Genomic DNA, 21,113 nt, shown 5'->3' with positions numbered 1-21,113 from the left:
GTCCTGCGCCTTCCTCTCCGTCTCTGCGTCGCCGCTGCCGTCTTTCCTGGCCTTTGTTGCCCTGGGCTGCTCGGTCTCCTGGCGTGGTTGGGGCGCTCTCAGGAATTTCTTTTGCATTGGCCCTAAAACCTTGAGACTGTAGTTGCTTTTTTTCATTGTAGATTAGTTGATCAGTGATTTATTTGTTTTTTGTTGCTCTTGGAAATGCAAATAGTACTCTGGCAGCACAGCGCACACATCACAGGCTCGCTCTGTCCTCTGGCACGCCTGCTCCAGACCCGTCGCCATCTTGCTCCTGGGAGTTACCTTTAAACTGGATTTAGATTGTGAAGTCAGTGGGAAGGACAAAACTTACACTTGGAAATGCCTCAGGAAGTTGCCACATTGGAGACCATCATGTCATTGTCATTTGTTCAGCGCATCAAGGCATTGCAACCTGTTGTTGTTTCTTTGGTTGTGTCTCAAATGAAGTTGTTGACTTGTGTTTTATATTGTATGAAAAGTTTACTTTTAAACATGAAACCTAGTCTTGGCACAGTGAGGTACTCATACTGTGAGGGGCATTCAGGAATTGAGACCAACTGAAGAAATAGCAGTCTCAAATCTTATGTGTCATGTGACAACTCACTCAGCACAAGTTTATTGCTTAATTTACCCAAATAATTGTCACAATTATATAGATTTTTTAGAAAATACATACATGTAGATATAAGTTGAATGTATGTGAATAAGAAGTTATGTGTGTTATTGTGTCTATCTGCATACAGAAATTTGGGAAATAAAGCAAATGTTATGATCATTGCTTATGTCTCTCTGATATAATCAACGTAACCAGAAAGAGCCTGAATTTATTCAAAATTAGAAAAATTTGAGCCCAGAATTAAAAGGACAAGGAGCTTATATGGCTATTAGTTCCCTGTAACTTATGATGTTGATTACCTTCTCTCTTAATAAATTTAATTACATGTAACAAGAATAGCCCTCTGTATATCTGCAGTATAATTTCTTTGATGTATAGCATCCATGGGAGATTATTAAGAAAGTTGGATAATTCAAATTTACCATTTTACTCTAATTATGGGTAATCCAAAGAATGGTCTTTCCATGCATTAAGGATGACCTCCAAGTCATTCATGACCTTGAGTTGCTGTAAAGCAAGGAAAATCTCTAGGAGTCTGGCAAAATATTCATATACTCATTTATACCCATTTATTCAGTCAACAAATATTTGTTGTGTGACTGATGTATGCCAGGCTCCAGTTTTAGGAAATAGAAGTACATAGTGAACAACACAGATAAGTTCCCAATTCTCCAACAGATTATATTTTAATAGTAATGAAGAGAAAATAAATAAATGAATAAATGATTTCCATTAGTGATGAGTGCTGCAAACAATAAAGAAAATTGGATAGCAATTGTTTAAAGGTGACAGAAGGGCTATATGTCAGATGGTGTGTCAAAGAGGGCCTTTCTGAGAAAGAGAAATACGAGTTAAGATGTGAATAAGAGAAGGAGCCAGTCATGTAAGGTTTTTGGAGAAGAGTGCTCTAAATACAGCAAACGAAAGTGGAATCAAACAGAAGCCTTGTTGACTTAGCTAATTGGCAAGGTGTGAAGATGGCCATAGTGGCTACTACGTGATGGGAAGAACAGCACAAGAAATAAATGGAGCCACATCTTGTAGAACCCTGTAGGCCTCAGTAAGAGGTTCTTCGATTTCATTCTAAGCCCAAATAATCAGGATACTCTGGAGAACTCAGAAATCACCACCAGCAGGATCTCAGAATGGTACAGCATTATATGCACTCAAGGCTTTTTGTGCTATGTCCCCATTATTGTTAGCGGGATTGTGAATCAGTATGGTTACTATTTAAGAGAATAGCCTTTGTAATTCAACAGATGTGGATTTGAATCCTGGCATATTTCCTCACTAAGAATGTGCTTTTGAGAAATGATAGTCTCTCTATGCCTCATTTACCTCAGTAAAATAAATGATAATATTAGTACCTACCTCTTCATGTTGTTTTGAGAGTAAAATGAGATAGATTACATAAACCACAGCATTATGCATGGTAGTTAGTAAACAGCCAATAAATATTAATTATTTTAATATTATATACAAAATAAGGAAGAGGGAACAACAGTACCTAATATAGCTCCAAAATGTGCAGTATTCATGCTATTTAAAGCATTTATTTAATTAACTTTGGGTGATAAAGTTGTCTCTTTGGTCTTGTAATTTTTACCATTTGTTAAGCTGTAAGCTTTACCATAGCCATTACAAATACAGAATCTGTTATAAGGCAAGTTCTATTTTGCATACACAGAAAAGGAGATAGATAGCTGAATTCTGCATATTTTAAAAGAGCTTCACTGGGAAAAATCGTCCTATAAAGTCATGGATTCAGATTAAAGATGTATCCCAGAAAAATATTTTAATAGTTAAATATTTATGTGTGAATTATATAACATTGCTTTCTTCATATTTCTCCAGTTAGCTGGAATGATATTCAACACTATTTTTTTCTTCAGAGAAAATGACCAAAAGAACAAGCCTCAGTGTAAAAATAGAGGACTTCTCGGGCCGGCCCACTGGCGCACTGCTATAGTGCGCAGCTTGGGAAGCGCGGCGGCGCTCCCGCCCGAGGGTTTGGATCCCACATACGGACCGGTTCCCGCTCACTGGCTGAGCGAGGCGCGGGAGCGACACCGAGGGTTGCGATCCCGTTGCCGGACACGGAAAAAGACAAAAGACCAAAAAAAAAATAGAGGACTTCTCAATGCAAAATTGCTCTTTTGCTTACAGGTGGTAGAATGTGAAGGATTTCTCATTTACCTTTACTTCCCCTCTTTGCTATGCTGATACTGTCAGGTTATAATTATAATCATAGTCAAAACATTAACAATTTGCTGTGACTTTATAATTGAACCAATTATTTCTATTTTATATAATATTTAGAATAAAAAATGACTCATTGGAACATTGTTGAAGTTAGAATTGGGTATAAAAAAGAAGAAAATATATAAATATTATTTTTCAGAGCCAGTCTTTCATGTTGTTCCAACTGGTACAAAACTATGCTCTCTACTCTGAAAGAATCCCTGTGCAGTATGTGCATATATTGAAACAACACACTGTACCCCTCTAAAGTAAATATAAATAAATTGAAAAGAATTTGAATGAAATGCATCAGATAAATATTCTACCTAATTCCACTTATATGTAAAAATGTGAAATATATAAAAGAGTGGGATTTCTTTTTTTCCCCCGTTATTGCTCATTTTCCTACCATTGTCCAATTATAAGGCCCTGATCAAAGCATCAGTTTGCTTTAGAAAACGTATATTTAAACTCACAGTAATTAGCTGAGTCACAAGTTTTAGAATATACTTAACAAGGAAGTTGCTCTGCTTATCGGTATATTCACAATAGCAGTAAAAGGTAACATGGTGATGTTGATGACATGATGCAGATGATGACATGATAGCAGCTATCCTCTTTAAACACTTAGTATGAGACACCATTTTAGCTTCTCTTTGTCTCTCTTTCTGTCTCTGTCTTTCTTTCTTCCTATAAGGCAAGCAGGCATCCAAATTTCACCTTTTAAAATGAGCAAACTGAGACCCTGATTAAATATCTTGCCTAAGCCCACTTGTTAGTAAAGAGGAGAACCAAGATTCAAACCTAATTCTGCTGGGCACTGAAGTTTTCCTCTCCCAATACTACACTACCTTTGATAAAGTAATTAAGCTAGTTTTCAGCTACTTGCCAGTGTCAGCCTTATTACACTTGATTTTTATTAACACTTTAGTGCTTAATATTTCATTTTAAGTTTCATATTGGCTTTTATGACTGGCATCTTTGCATCTCCAAAACCTGACAATACTTATATAGAAAAACTCAACTTTTCAACTATTTTTTTTCCTTTTTAAAAGATCGGCAGCAAGTTTTAACTTAGAAAATGCCCTGGTAACAATGAGAGGGTTGCACAGAGACTGTATATTTACAGTTTACAATTTTGTTCTTCAGAATAGATTTTATTTTGTGTATCCATACTACCGTTGGATTTGGTGAACAAATTATTCCTAGTCATAGATGAGGGTCAAGAAATCAGAAGTGTTTATTCTTTTAGATATAAAATTACAAAAATAGTGATGTTTAAATCATTTATCTAGAATTAATGACTTAAAGGAAGCCTATGGTAGAATTTAGAATGTTAAGTATTTATATCAAACACATGAGTTACAGAAATAAGATTAGACCTCTTTATTAGAATAGTGTTTCTGCTACTTTGGTGTTGCAAGTAGCTAAACATAGTAGATGCTCGATAAATGAAGACTGATATTATTATTAGTAAAGCCATGCAAACATGTAAAATTCTTGCAGAGACTGATTTGCTTGAAAAAGCAAAAGGTTGTTATGAGCTCTGCCACTCACTGAGCTGCTTGAGATCTCCTGCTGCTGCTGATGATGACAGCAATGAACACCTAAAAATACTTACTATGTTGAGGCACTTAGAGAAAGTAAGTCAATGCCTTCAGTATCCCTATATGGTAGGTATATATGTATGCACTAATTTTATAGATGAGGAAACTGAGTCATAAGAAGTTAAATAATTTCAAAGATGTCAAATCTTGTAAGTGAAAGAGGAAGACTAACTATGAAGTTCCTGCTCTTTACAACTTCAAGTAGGATTTTGTAAGAATTAGAAAGAAATGTATGTAAAGCACGTTGAAGTTAATACCACTTAGCTCTCGGTTACCATATAAAAGGTTTTTATTATGGATTTGAGGGAAATTTTCTCTTATTTTAATTACAGATAAACAAAAGACCTACAAAGATTTTAAATATTTAAAGAGAGATGTAAATGGCTTTGCATGATGCTGGTCATTCTCATTTATAGCCAGTTTTGTTATTAAATGTTCAGGTGCTTTTTATATCATCAATTGGATATCGGTTAGGTTCATAGAAATAATCTGTATTATCAACTTTAAAGATAAATAGCCTCAGTGGAGAAGCTAAGGTTATCTGTAAAACACTGTTAATGTAAAGCATGGAATAAAAATAAAGGGTCAAAGATCAAGACATCAAAAAAATGCCAACTCCTTCTCAACTACTTGACTTTTTTACCATTTCTCTTATTCTATTTATTGAGTTAGAAGATACTTATTCAGAATTTCAGGTTTGTAAATATTTAGGAAAATACTTGAAATTCTGTTTGTTTTCTTTTTTTATTTCCATCACCACCTCTTTGTATAAAGGCAGTCATGCACAAATGCCAGGAGAAATTTTAGGTCTTCTTGAGCTTCTAGAGAGATGTCCACTTTGGCAGAGTGAGAAACACACATTGGAATGAATGTATGTGAGTGCCTCAAATTTGGGTGCTAGACTGAACTTGCAAACTTCAGAATTCTCACATTTTTTTACATACTAAGGAGGGTTAAAACAGCCTATTAGTATAAGGAGTATTTTTGAAACTGTTGACGTTTGGCTACTGTTCTTTCATGCACTGTTTTGTAGTCTTGACAGAAACTTGGTTTAACTTGCCGAGAGAGAGAATGAAAGACAGAGAAAGGTGACTATATGAAATGCCCCAGAGAAGCTGAACTCCTTAAGGCAACATTTAGGCATCGAGTGTGACACTGTATTAACCTTTTTAATGGATGTATGTAATAAAGTGACATGTAAATGGAGCACAAGGGGAGATATGACACTATATCTGGAAAAGGATAAAACAGTTGGTTGAATACTGGGCTATTATAGCAGTTTGCAAACCTTGGATAAACTCAGTCAGCGGTTGTATAATTGGTTATTCAATCCCGACCCTTGTTCACAGCTCAAAGCCAGGAACACTGAGACCTGTTGCCAATTTGAGTGAATATAGTGACTGTACTCAGCCGGGGCCTAACATTGGAGCCAGGCCTTTTCCTGTGGGCTGGTTTCCACCATGTCTGGGACTGGCTCTGTGACAGTGGGTCTTTTGTTGTGAGAGGCTGGCTGGTACTCCCCTCCTTTGCAAAATGTCTAACAGCTACACAAATATAAGAAAATAGGAAAAGGGACTTACTGTAGCTTTTCTCTTAGCAAGTTAATGTGTAGTTATTAGTTTTCCTTTCTTTCTTTTTTTCCCCCGTTTTTTTTGGGAAAGTCTGAGTTGAGTAAACAAAGAGAGATATAAAAGCTGCTTCTAGATAAGAATTGAAACTTGTTAATCTCTGAAAAATACTATATGTTGGAGAAATTTATAGCAACTTGATTCACAAAAATGAATTTCTCAGTAAGATATTTTTTACTCTTCCTTTTTTCTCCTATCAAAGTTCCTGTACTGAGAAGATGGTTTTTACTTATTATGTCCACTATGACTGAAAGATATAGCATGTTTATAAATCTGCTATGTATTTAACTTTATGAAGTAAGCATCCCACCTTCTCTTCCCAAACATACTGGAGAGAGGCCAGCAGCCTAGCCATTTACTGTTTCTAGTCTATTAAAATTTGAGAAATAAATCAGTGAAGATTTTGATTTGAATATGTGGGAGAAAGAATGCCCAGTCTTCTTACAGTGCCCGATTCATGGAGGAATCTTTAACAAGCTTGTAGTATTTGCCAGTTAGGTGCTGCTTACTGATAGGATGACAGTTCCCAGCTGCAATCAATTAGGCTTCCATTATTTCTGTTGTTTAAACATGCCTAAGAATACCAGTTCAGAGAATTTCACGAAATGTGTATAAATTCCAAAGTAAAGATCATGTTAAAAAAGAAAAAAATAAATACCTTCTGAAACGGGAATTTTTTTCTGAGATTTTTTTATTATCTTTTTGCCGCCCCCATCTCCTCCCTGAGCTCACCTTACACACCCAGCATTTATAAAATCTCACACACAACGCGTAGTGTTTGGTTTAATACAGGGTTGCAATTCAATCAAGAGACTGCTTAGGTCGTATAATATAAATGGCTACAGTACTTTTTGGCTCAGTTATAGCCTTGATAATTCAGGGTTTTGTTTTTGTTAATTGTGCAGTATCCTGCTGGGGTTGGGGGAAGCTCTAAATATTTTTGACTATATGTCACTATTCCGGGGGCTAGAAGGCGGTGGTCTGGGGAAAGGGAGGAGATGAGTGTCTGCAATGGACAAGGGAGAAGAAAAGAGGTGGTTCTGAAACCATGACAGGACAAAGGAAAAAGAAGCAAATTGTTTTTGAATAGGGAATTAATCATTGAAAAGGGACTGGCTATTGTGAAAGAAACAAAAAAAAAAAAAAGAGGGAGCATTTAACTCGAAATATATGAGAAAAAATACTACAGAAACTCCAACAGAGGCCTTTAATGGAAAATACACTTGGCCATCTCATTATAAGTACATCCCTGGGAGCCAAGTGTTATGAGCATTAGTAAGAAGGTGGTATTATAAAAAATCGATTATAATCAAGCTTAATGTATTTAGGCTTAATAAAAGTATTGTATGGAGGTATGAGTATCATAGTGTAATAGAGACCTCTTAGTATTAGATTGTTCACAGGTATTGTATTTCATAATGTTGATCTTCAGAGGCCTTTACTTCCTGATGGGAAAATAGGAATTTGTATTGGTAAAGAAAAGATCAGAGTTGTAGACCGGCCCCTATTAACCCCAGAAAATATAATTCAATGTATATCTTATCATCTTAATCTCCCAAATATTTTTCTAGTTTATTTTATAATACAATATTGTATATAACAAACAGATGTCTCCCTTAGGTCACTGTTTGTAATTTAGTAAATTTTAAGTGTCCAACTGGAGAGCCTAGAGCTGCTGGTAAAGAATGAATGCTTGACATGCCTCATTAATTTAATGTAGGTAAGAGGCTGGTGGGCTTAAAGGATTTGGTAGTAGCCCCATAGAGAACCACCTAAATGTAATTCAAATAGTGTGGAATAAACTTTTTTCCCTCTTATTTCTTTCTCCTCCATGCTGTGAAACCTCACTGATCATTATTTCTTAGGCACATTATGTGTCACAACAACAACAGAAAGGTTGAAATATGTACGAAAACAAGAGTTTCAATTAAACTCAAATCAGGTATTTTTGAAAGGTGCTGGTTTTAGTTTTTATACAGCTTTGTTTGGCATGGAACTCTTCACATGTTTTGAGATTTGGCTTTGGTGCTTTATAATTTCTGAGGGTGTTTCGCTATAAGCTGAACAATTTGCTGTGAAAAAAATAGCGAAAAATAAATAACCCAAGCTTTACATCTAGAATTATGGACTAAAATAATCAACTGACACCTACTGTATAATGGGAAAACCTGTTAGATTATATATCTACTTTAATGTAATTTATATATTTTGGAAATATTCTTGTAAAGAATTTAATCCTCTCATTATACAAAGTAATTTATCTTTTGTTCTTTGGTTGCTGCCATGGAACAAAGATGTTTTTCCTTTCTTTTTCTAGAAATGGAGCAGTGTCTTTTATTTTTAGTCTCATAAATATCTATTTTTAGTAGATAACACACCTTTCAATGTTGATTCCTGTCAAGTAATAAAGATCAATTTTGATGATTACAAATTTATTGCGGTGACTTACATGTTCAGTTCACCAAATTTCTTACATGAAAATATTTGCCTCCTGTGAGTTAGATTATGAGCAGCTACCACACTTGGAATTACTTATTTGGAATGCATGTAATTTAACTGAAGTTTTCAACTCCTGTTATTGGAAAACTTTAATTTGTGAAAATGATTCAAGTGTGTGTTTCTAATTTATCCTAATTAATAACAATGTTTTGTCTGAATCTCCTTCCTAGAAGAATTATGAAAATGTTTCCAATTAGTTGAGGTCAGTGACGTCTTTTTGAAACCTTCATATCCGTCCCAGTGGTCACTTTGGGTGGGAGATCTAATGTCCTGTAACAGAGACCTTGTTGGGCGGAAACATACTGTACAGCTTTTTGTGAAAACTGCAATAGCAGGTTGGTGGGGGTTTTCATATTCCTCAGAGAAAATTTCTGCAGGTATAAACACCTCTGAGTTTCTGACATGTGGACGACAGACCTTCATGGCTTTAAAAAAGACCATTCCCAAGTTTTTAAAAGCTTGCTCTCTGATTCCGCAGGTCAGAAAATTGAGCGATCTCTTATTTTATTGGAGTCATCCATCCTTTTGATATGAAATACTGATGTATACCTTAATTTTTTAACTTCTGGTATTTCATTGTATTTCACCAAAATCCCTAGACTGTTTTAAACAAGGTTTTTCTACCTTTTTTTCCCCCAGTCCTTCAAATCAGTGATTCCTTAGGAAATCTTGGAGTACATATCACAGTAGGGCGAACACCCTTCCAGCCCTCCACTCCCCCCACCCCACTTTATTCCCTCAGATACATTTGTAATGAGAGATTGAGTTCAAATTACACATAGATATTTTTTAATTATATTAAGTATATGTGTGCATGTGAATGAGAAATATTTAGGTGATGTATTTCTATAGATCTACATCTTCATCTGTCATTTTTATTTATCTATCTAAGTGCAGGAGAAAGAAGGAAAATTCAACAGCATTCTTTCTCTTTCTCCCCCAACCGCCTTAATGATCCTTTCAAATGTTTTTTTTACTCTTCTGCATTTTGGGGGATCACAACATATCATAGCTAACATGACTGTGGGTTTCATTGCTGATTAGATTGTGTCCCAGTTGGTGAACATTAAATGCCATTTTGCAAATAAAACTATTGTATTTTCTCATTTAAAATTACCCTTAAAATGACACAATCCAGAATTCATGAAAGGTTATAAAAGACCAAATATAACAAGTTGTTAAGGCAGATGGACTACTTTGGTTGAGAAGGCTATGTGCAAATTTTGATATATGATTTTAAGCAAATCAGAGGATTTTATTTTTAACTTTTAAGGTTGATGGCATGTATTAGAACATAAAAATATAATTTGAATTATAACTAGCTTTTCGGCTCAACTCTTCAGCTACCTGCATATCACGATCTCTGATTTATCATATGAATCACGTCAGTTTTCATTGTTCATATCTTTTCAGGCATCTGGCAGGCTGAGATTGTGATTTGTTTTCACATATGTTGTGATAGAGAAGATTCAGGATGTGTAGTGGTTTAGCATCAGGCTGTATGTGCTTTAATTCTCACTTCCAGTGGTAAAACATTCTGTCAAATTTTTAAAGTATTGGAATTCTTATTCTGATGTATGTTAAGTGGTTTTCTGTTTCTGTGCTTTTTGTATCTCCTTTATCTTCTCTGCCACCCACTTTCACAATTTTGAGCAACAATAAAATTCTACAAATACGATCATTAATTTTCATTTTCAGCATAGTCTAGATATCAAATTAAATTAACGATTATGTGAATACACTCGTTATAGTAGAACAGTTGCTTCATTTATAATTCAAATACATATTTAGGTAATTCTTTACTTAAATATATCAAAGGCATACATTAGTATATAATTTACTTAGAACTGTGCATTCTAATCTTTACTAAACTGTGATATGTTTAAGCTGTCTTCAGCTTTTCCTCAGTTTGTTTATAAATTTGTTTTGTGAAATTAAGACTTCGTTTTAAATATGTCTGAATCTCATATACCCCATGCTATAATTTAGTTCCTATGGTATATTTTCTTTTTTTTCTTATTCTATTTCACATATAAACAGTTAAGAAAATAAGATTTCCAATGAAATATATGGGAAAAAACAGATTTCTTACAATTGGTCTCTAAAAAAGTTGGTTATTTGATGGATGAAATGATAAAAATAGCATGAAAGTCTTTTTTAAGAAATATTTTAATTTTCGTAACTTGACTATTATGGTTGCATCAAAAATATCTTTCCTTCCAATATTCTATCAAGTTGCTTTTGCTTTTCTATTCTCCCTCTCTTTTCTTAGTAACACTTTTGCTTCCTCCTGCTCTCCACTTTTACCTCTCCCGTTGTAGCTGGTAGCTGGAACTTGATTCACATCTCCCCACCCACACTTTGCTGACATCATAAATTATTCGGATCCAAATGGACAATATTCATTAGCTGTGCACTTCACTGAAAGAGCCTTACACAAGAGTGCTGCACTCTCCCATTTTTATTAAAAGTTAAAGTGCTTTTGCTGTCAGGGGGGTTGGGGTGAGTTAGCCATGATAGAGGACAGGACTACAGTGCTAATAAATAAAAATAATAACCATTGGTTGAGTGACCCTGAAAAAAGAGCACTACAAAGCTATTTGTTGTTCCCTTTCACTTGTCAACAGCACTGGCTTGAAAGCTCTAGATATTTCTGAGGACCTAATAAAACCTTTGGAAAGTTAGAAAGACAATTGTCCCCCCCCTCAAAAAAAAAAATCAGGCAAAGATTAGTTGAGTATTTGTGTGTGTGTGTGCTGTTTGGGGATATTTCATACATTAACTTAATGCAAACGACACTGTCCCTGTCCTTCAGACTACTATACTCCCTTTTTCTTCTTTATTGACAAGATCCAACTGAAGATGTAATAGGATGGATGGATAACCAAGGAAACTAATGGTAGTGGGCCATTATCATAAAAACAGGTACGGGTAGAATGTTTACCCTTTGACGAAACTTTTGACTTCTGGTAGTTTTAGTGACAGGCAAGGTAAGACATGTGTATGTATATTTTATCTGATTTTTGCAGTAGTTCTCTATGGTTGTATACTAAGTTGGAGTTGCAGTGTTAGTCAACATTTTCAGCTGTTGTTATGTGCCCAGAACTCTTCTATGAAGTGCTTTACATAAGTTATCTCATTTAATTCTCACAACAACCATATGAAATATGTGCAGTTACTATTCTCTTTTACAGCTGAGTAAATTGAAGCATAGAGACGTTAAATTATTTGCCAAAGATCACAAAACTAGTAAGCAAGGAGTTAGGTTGTATGATATTAAATTACTTTTTAAAATGTATTTAAGAGTAAAACATAAAGTAGATTTTGTACATGAGAATTACTCTTTGCAATTACTTGTTGAAATGCTGCCCTTAAATAAATTATGATTTGAGGGGGAGGGGATTTAATACTTGAAATAAGAACAAAATGAAGAGTTGTGGTCTACACAAGAAAATGTAGTTATTTTTTTGAGAGGAGTGGATGAAACAATCATTTATTCCATCAGTCACAAATTAAGTGAAATTTTTAACAGATATTTTTATGTAGAAATAAAGAGCTGTCTTGTGAGGAGTAAACCCAAAGTTGTTGATATGTAGCAATTATTACATAGTGATTATGGCATACTTAATCATGTAATGAAGAAATATTCTTCCAAAATGTGATATGTATTGGATATAATTGAACAGGTGTGTTAATAGTTTTAGCTGATGTAACAAGAAAATTTAGGCTGGTGACTAATGATTTAGGTATTGCATATTCCAAAAACTGTGGTTGAACATTAAAAATTTCAAAACTCAAGTCAGCCAAAGACTTTTATTTTCCCTGTTAACAAGCTCCTATTAACTTTCAAGTGGAAACAAACAAGTATTTTGGCAATACTAAAAGTAAAGTATTTCCAGAACTTAATTCACTTCAGGATAATTACATATAAAAATAAGTCTTGTTGAAATCTTAATGCTTTGGAATTTTCGATGTGCTTCTATTGTGTGTTGTAGTATGTGTTATTTTTTAACATTTCCTAGAAGAATTTGACATTTCCAGTTGCAGACTAGCTGTAGTGATTGGCTAAGGGGACTGTTACAGGGCCTTCTGGTCTTTAGTGTACAGATAACTTTCCATATATGTAAAAGTCTTTATTACTTACACTGAATTAATATTTGCCCCAAAATGTTGTCTAGACATACAGTAATTGTCAATATGAGTTGAACTTTAACTTATATATGATTTCCAGATTTAGCCCAATCTTCCCCACAAACATAATCTTATCAGTAATTGAATAATTAAATAGCAACATATTGATTTGTAATTAGCTTTTTGAAGAAGAAGATGTCTGGCCGAGTGCTGTAACCTGTATTTTTCCTTCAGTTTCATGGGGCTATCAGATAAAAGCTTCCAAGAGTAGAATATTGAGTTAACAGTACCTAATTCTAATGAGACTAGTGAGGTAATAGTACCTAATTCTAACAGAGATTAGCCACCAGGATGTCCTATCATATTATTATTATTCACTAAAACTGGATGAGGTGAATAAAACAAGACTAAAATTTCATTTTAAAAAAGTTTGGCTCTTTATTAAAAGAACTTGTGATGTAGTATGTGGTATGTTGAAGAGAATAATGAAATTGGAATTAGGCTTCAAGTCTTGCCTTTATCTTTAATTAGATTTGTTGTGGCTGGTCAGTTTGCTCAGTTGGTTAGAGCCTAGTGTTGATAACACCAAGGTAAAGGATTCGGATCCTCTACTGGCCAGTTACCAAAAAAAAAAAAAAAGAAAAGAAAAGAAAAAAAAAATATATATATACACACGTACGTATACACACACACAGACACACACACACACACACACACACACACACATCTGTGATCTTAGGCAACTTATTTAAGGTCACTTATTTATAATTTTCCAGTCTGTGAAATGAAGAGTTTGGTCTACCCCAGTTATTACCAAAATTGTATTGAGCAAAATAGTCATCTCCCAACTCCCAACACTAATTTCTTTGGTGAAATATTTAAAGAATACTATATAATCCATAACTCACTAAACGATTAGCAATCTGTTAGCACATAAAAAGGAGTAAATCTTATAGGAAAGAACTCCAAATTTGTTTAGTATTAATTAGATTTAAGCAACAATGGAATGCTTATTTTGTTTTAGTTTTAAGTAGCCAAATCGTTTATGTTCCATTTATGTCTGATATATGTTTTAGTAAATTACTTTTATGAAATGCTCATCTAAATTATATATAAAGATAATCCCAGCTCTAAAATTCTGATTCTATGGCAGGAATACTCTATACATGCTTGACTTTGAAACAGTTATTGGTATATTTTGAAATCTAGCTACATTATTGTTCCTCCAAAAGATGACTCCCCTTTCTAAATGTATACACTATCACATATCAAGAATAACACAGCTTAGTTTAAGCTACAAAATTAAAGTATAAAAACAGTGGTAGATTTGGTATGACCCAACTCCTGGGATTTTTTTTAAAAAGTCAAATATTATACATATGATTTTTGAGTTTTCAATGTGCTCTGCCACAGCAGCTGAAGAGAGATTAAGAAAAAAAAAACCCCTACATAAACACAAAGCAAAAACCTGAGCTTGTGTGTAAAGCTACTGCAGTGGAGCGAATGTGGTTTAATTCTTGGCACTGGCAGCTTGTTGGAGAATTACAATATGTTGGCATGAGTCTCTAGGTCTCATTGTTCCAGATGAGGGAGTCAGTCTTAAGAGTGTTTGGCACTGAAGGGAAAAAGGAGTGAGAGTTATAGGGAATGAACAGGCCCTAAAGAGGCAGGATGCTGTTGTAACAATGGCTGGCACAGTTGGGGGGGCCATTCACTGGTGGGGATTGCCATAGGCATTGATGTGAAGAAGCATATGTGAGCAAAAGAGGCAAGAGTGAGAAGGGAAAAGCAAGCAAATATGTCAGAAGGGTCCTAATGGCAGAAGGAAACAACAGTAATCCAGTTAGACTTACGTCAATGTCAGCGTGCTGACTGATGAAGGATAACTTTCATTTCTCTCTAATTTATCTTATAGCTTATTTCTTAACATTTATGTTATTTTCACTTTTAAAATATATGCATTTGCCTTTCCCCTAAAGAGACAGATCCTTGAATAAGAGGACCTGTTTTATATTTCATCTGTTCTACTTTGTGAGTATAGGACGTTGGGCAAAGCATCTTTCTGAGCCTTTATTTCCTCATTGCAAAATGGATATAATAGCTATATATACCACTGACAAAATTGTTGTATCTAATAGCATTATGTAAGCTGAAATGCTGTGCAAATAATTATTAACTCTCACACCTATTTTAATATAGGGAGTCCTGTTGCTATTTTGAAAGGATACTCCAGTGCTTGGGAGTATGAAGTTTCAGAAGACAGAATCTTTAAAAGTGTTTAAATTAATAACAAGATACATCTTGACTTGATGTATAGATAATCCAGAATTTGAACATTTCCAAATAGCTATACACATAATGTACCATATTCATAGTACAAGATATAATTCTATGTGTGTTTTAAAAATTTCTTATTTTAGAAAATTAAATATTTAATAGATAACTGCTATCTCTTCTACTCCATAAGCAGTGAAGCAGCACTTACACAATTGTATCAAATTTCATTTTATGCATATTCCTTCATTAAAGAACAGGTACACTGTAAATACTGAGATTTTGGCCTTTGATCTTTTACATTTCTATTCATGAATTTTCTACGGGGTATTTACTATTTTCAGAGAAATTTGATCATTGCTACATATCCATTCATTGTGCTCGTTATTGTGAGATCACTTCTTGAAATCTTCAAGAACTACCAATGGAAATAAATTGAAATTGTGCCAGTTGGTAGAACACTAGATGTGGATTTACTTGAAGCTCTTTGTTTTACAGAAGCATTATGTTCCATTTTGAAAGTTTTTGGCAGATAGAGAGGTGAAGGAAGTAAAGTGATGTTCACCTCCCTTACCCGACCACCACCCCAGCTAGTCAGTGTCAATGTCTTGTTGAGAACCCAGGGTGTTTGACTTATTGCACAGTATTCCTTTCACTCTCTCAAAAAAATGAGCCATTTCATCATATGTCTCTGCTATGGGGTCATAGATTTTCATTAAATTGTCTAGAATCCTAAAGTGCAAGGTCATATAGTTGGACTACATTCTGACGATAATGAGAACCATAAAAAAATCTTGCCTTTTAATCCCACAGTTGCTGCTCATACACACGTGTTTCCCTATAAAAGTCAATTTATCTTATAAGTTTTTACTTCGTCTATCCAATGGAGTTAATAACAATAGTTTTTCCTACTATCCAGGATTGTTTTGTAGATGAAGGGAGGGAATGTGTGTGTCTTAGTCCATATTGTGTTGCTATCACAGAATACCAAAGACTGGGTAATTTATAAAGCAAAGAAATGTGTTTCTCACAGTCTGGAGGCTGGTAAGTTTAGTATCAGTGCAGGCATCTGGTGAGGGTTTTCTTTCTGTGTCATCCCATGGCGGAAAATGGAAGAGCACGTGCAAGAAAGAGATCAAACTCACAGCCTGAAGCCTTTTTATAATTGGCATTAATTCAATCATGAGGGTAGAGCCCTCCTGACCTAAACTTCCCATTAGGCCCCACCTCTCAACACTGTTGCATTGGGGATTGTTTCCAATGTGCTTTTGGGGAGACTCATCCAAAACATAGCACTGTGTGTTCTGGAAAGAGCTAAGACTTCAGAATCCAGTAGGTAAATTTAACTCCATATTGGGTGAGTCATGGTGTCTCCCTAAGCTTTGATTTCCTAAATGATGAAACAAATGTACCAATATCTAAATCAGGAGATTATTGGGAGAAGTTTGAGATACCATGTTTAAAGGACCTGGTATACTGCTTAGCACTTAGCCCTCAAGACAGTAGCTCTCATCATTTTGTTTTTGGTAAGAGAATTGAGAATTTGTAGGGAAAAAAACTTAGTCAAAGACCTCAATTTTGCCAGCATAGTCATCACCTTTGAAGTGTGGATGAGTAGAGACTATAAACGATCAAAAGTATGCCATACTAAATACTTTTTATAAAGTTTAAAAAAACCACCACATTTGATAAGAGACTGGGAAGGATATATATATATATATATATATAAAATGGATTTAATGCTGACTACAGAAGGCAAGAGACAACACTAAACTTGAGAAGAAGTTGCAGGAAAATAACATAAGGAGTATAAGTGAAAGGTGAGGGGGTGGGAATAAGGGCTAGGAAGTATGAATACTTCATTTTAACAAGGGTTGATTTTGTTACCCATCCTATGTCTTAGCCATTCTGTTGTTGTTATCAATTAAACAGTTTCTAAATGTCTAAAAGCATCAAGTTCTATGAAGCTACAATAAAATACTTTTTGGTTAATCAAAAAAAAAAAAAACCCCAAAATGAACAAACCTCAATTTTGCCCATTACCTTTTATGAAACCTCAGAAAAGTCTTTTTTTTGTTTGTGCTTCTTTTCTTTTTTTAACCTTTGAAATAGATGTAATGGGCCGGCCCGGTGGCGCACTGGAGAGTGCACCACTTGGGAGCGCGGCGCGCTGAGGGTTCGGATCCCATGTGGAGACTGGTTCCCGCTCACTGGCTGAGCGCGGTGCGGGCACAACACCAAGGGTTGCGATCCCGTTACTGGTCAGTAAAAAAGACAAAAAGGAGGGAAAAAAAAAAAAAGAAATAGATGTAATAACACAATCTAAATCTTCAGTTGGTTGCTATGATTAAATGAGAAAATACAGGTAAAAACATTTAGCATAGCTCCTAGTACATAGGCTGCTCAATAAATATTTGAATCTGAATTTTAAGTATATACTCATGCAAATTGTAAGTATTAGTGTCTATTTGTCTACAGACATAACAACCCTGAGTTAGATACATATGTTTCTGACATTTTCCAAATCACTTGGTCTTAAAGAAGTTACTCTTTTTTCTGTAGTGTATGCTAAAAATCAGGTCCTTGAAAAAAGTGACTTTGTGCTAAGCCTTATATCTTTATGCTACTTAATAAAGAGGCCAGGAATGTTCTGCAGGTTTCAGAAATCTGGCGGCTGTTGCTTTAACTCTGCAACTTAGACAGAAGACTTCTGTTTCTTTATGAGAACACTACAGTGAATATTTTGTCTAGCTGCAGGGGAAAAGCTTTGTCATGGACTTTGCAGACAATAGCCTTAAAAGTAAAATGGTCTGCTTTTGGTGCCGGGAGGTTCAGGGGCCTATTGTTAGTGTACAATGGATTTCTATTGCTGCATTCCTGCTTTGCAAAGGTTTGTTAGCTTTTAATGACTGACAGTACTCTATTGCAAATACCATATTGGCTGTGCCCTGTTTACATGCTACTCAAGAATTTTTGTAGAGTGCTGGAAAAAAGAAACAGTGGTGTTTGTTTGACCTAGTCTGATAAGGTTTGAGAAATGATTTCACTCGCAAAGTGTTTACTGGGAATGTAGCAATGTTGGAAATCATTGCAGAAGTATTTTAAAGTTACTTGTAAAGCCTCAATGAACAGAATATTGATTACAGTATGAAGATACTTACTCTGATTTAATACTCACAGGATTGCCATTACCATTTTGGAAACAATATGATATAGACAGGATATTTTTTAAAAAGTAAAAGTAAATTTTTCAGGATCTTTTCTTCCTTAAATGTGAAAAGCAGAGATATATATTTTGTTAAAAAAGAAAAAAATATATATTTCACACATTCTGTAGCTAAATCTGAACATAGTAGTTGCGGTATGTGTATATATATTTGTACCATATGTATAGAGATTGTAACAGAATAATCATTCAGAGCTTTTCACCATTTTATTTTCCACAAGTTTCTGACATCTGAGGAAGAAGTATCCCATGTTGTTAAAATTTTTCCAAGGAAAATTGTACCTCTGCTTTGTTGAAAACTCGACGCAGGCTTTGTGACTCTGGATAGATAACTAATGGCTGTAGGATGGGAGCCTCAAAAAAAGTAGATAGCATTAGCTAAAGATAATGATGAAGACGCTTTAAAATGCCTTTTACTGTGGGGAAAATTAACCAGTTTCTAATAATCTTACGGTCTCTAGGCCAGACGGTCCCTTTGATAAGTTAACATGTACTCCCTTTATGCTCCTAGTAGGGGGTAAACAAATGCCTGAACAAATACAAATACACATAAACACCAATGTGGAGAATGGCTGTGTATGTCTTAGATCTAGATAATAAGTATGGGCATTGTTATTTAGATGGAGCATACTGGGACACTTATCTTTTAGTACACTCCATTTTCTAACTGAATGCAATGCTAATCTTGGGATTGAAAGCCATTGTAATTGTGTACCCATCTAAATGCTGACACGAATATACAATTACATTGTTTGGAACTGAGTTTAATGTTTGGGAGTTTTATTAGCATTTATATTTACTTATACATTAAAATTCAACACAAAAGGCGAGGTCAAAAAACATGGGATATATAGAAACAAATACCAGACTAAAGCATCATCTTGCTCTCTAAAATGTGTGTGCCCTGTCCTAATACAGGGCATTTTAAGAGTGCGATACAAATCTGAAAATAAGCAAATAATAGGTTTCCATTATAGGCATTACTCACTTCTCTAGATTTTGCAATCTTTTAAAAACATCTTTTATACCAACTTTTTTTTTTTTTTAAACATTCGCAGTACTGGCAAATCTTGCCACAGTGTGCTTACCACCACACGATGTGAAACACATATTATAAAGTGGATGTAATTGTAAACACACAGAGGGATATAATTACATTACATTACAGATTTAAGAGCTAATTCTTTGCCTTTTTTTTAACTCAACATTTTATCAACATTATTATTTTTTGACTGCACACTAACACCCTGAAATTGACAAGCATCCATTATAACAAGAATTTGTTCACCAAATTGAAAAACAATGAACTGCAGGTTTATGTGTACCCATTGTCACAAAGAATTAGTATGGTTTTGTTCTGCAAGAGGAAAAAGCTAATGATTTTGAAACAGCAGGTGACAAAACACATTCTTTTTTTCCTTCCCTGTTATCAGTTTGTTGATGAAGTCATTATAAACTGGGGCCAGTGTAGGGATGGCCTTATTTTTACCAGATAGACTTTTTAATGAGCTCCATTGTAAAGATAGTCATGTTGATTTGCCTGCATTTTTTTTTTTTCTTAGAAACTCCCAGCATTGAAAAACTACTCTCAAAGGACTGGAAAGACAAGCTTCTTGCAATGGGATCAGGGAACTTTGGCGAAATAAAAGGTAATATGTGTGTAATTATTTTGATCCAAAATGTACCAAAATGAAGTTGATATTTAGGAATGTTAATGATGATAAAGTACTCTCTCCCTTCCCTCCCACTTCTTGCATTCTCTGTGTTTGGTCTTTCTTCTTTCTAGCTTGAAAGGGGATGTATCGGTGTTCTTATTTTTTCTCTTTGTGCCTTTATAGAATAAATGGTATGTTGTTTTTAACAGAATTACCCCACTCTATTCTTAACAGGTTTAGGTTTTCATCATTTTTTTTCTATTTAAATGAGTTACTTCATAAGTAGGAATGTACCTGCAGCAAGGTTAAAAACTGCATCTTATAAAATGATTTTATACATTCTACATATTGGAGGATGCATGTATATAATCTACATTTAAAACCAGAAATGATGAATGGGGAGGGCGTAATACAAGGTTATCTTGTACCGACAAGGGCAACATTTCTGCTCCAGTTTTAGTTGAATCAGCAGTTAAATTCTATATGGACTATACAAGATGCTGAATGTTCATATCTTAAAAAACTTCCTCTAATAACAAGGGGAGAAGATTTAATCTCCTCATGTAAAAATAGAAGCAAATGATTCCTTTGAATTAGTTTTCTCAGAGAATGGTAGGCAGTCTTTGGTTTTCTATTTGTTGCCAATAGGACATTTATTGATTCTGAGTTCTAAAATAGGGTTAAGGCTGGCTGGTTAGTTCAGTTAGCTAGAGCACAGTGTTGATAACATGAAGGTCAAGGATTCAAATTCGTGTTTCAGCCAGCTGCCAAAAAAAAAAAAAAAAAAAGCAAACAGTAGGATTAATTTCAAGAAAGTCAAGATACTTAGTCATCAATATTAAAATATTTAATTATATTTTACAGTGTATATTTTTGGTAGAGGGTGAATGTATATTTAAAACATCACCAGATTTGTATTAATATACATATAGAAATATGTATATAAATAACTTTTTTGCATGTGTGTGTCTGTGCAAATATTCTCCAAATGAGGGAGGCAATTGTCTCTTTTAAGGCTATCCTCAATCAGAGTATTCTGGAGAAAGGCAAAGCATCAGTTGTCTCAAATGTTTGGGCTATATGACATTAACATCTGGATATTTGGAAACTTCCAGAAAGCGTCTGACTGAATATTTCATTTTTCATCCACCTCATTTGGGGTTACATTCTTAGGCTGTGATCAATTGTGAATGGGTGGTGAGAGAATGAATG

General features: G+C 34.6%; 1 protein-coding gene across 1 annotated transcript in view; it reads left to right on the top strand.

The window, feature by feature from the left end:
- LOC103600567 (transcription factor SOX-5-like) overlaps nucleotides 1–21,113 on the top strand; it is a gene marked incomplete at its 3' end in the record, with an annotated part of 203,597 nt that overhangs the window by 173,368 nt on the left and 9,116 nt on the right. Inside the window, exon 4 of the mRNA XM_008584860.1 lies at nucleotides 19,809–19,895. Within this exon, the coding sequence (XP_008583082.1) occupies nucleotides 19,809–19,895 (87 nt within the window). The remainder of the gene's footprint in view (nucleotides 1–19,808; nucleotides 19,896–21,113) is intronic.

The sequence above is a fragment of the Galeopterus variegatus genome, unplaced genomic scaffold (genome assembly GCF_000696425.1).
Source record: "Galeopterus variegatus unplaced genomic scaffold, G_variegatus-3.0.2 Scaffold3387, whole genome shotgun sequence".
Classification (NCBI taxonomy): domain Eukaryota; kingdom Metazoa; phylum Chordata; class Mammalia; order Dermoptera; family Cynocephalidae; genus Galeopterus; species Galeopterus variegatus.
This window is presented reverse-complemented; position numbering and strand designations above follow the sequence as displayed.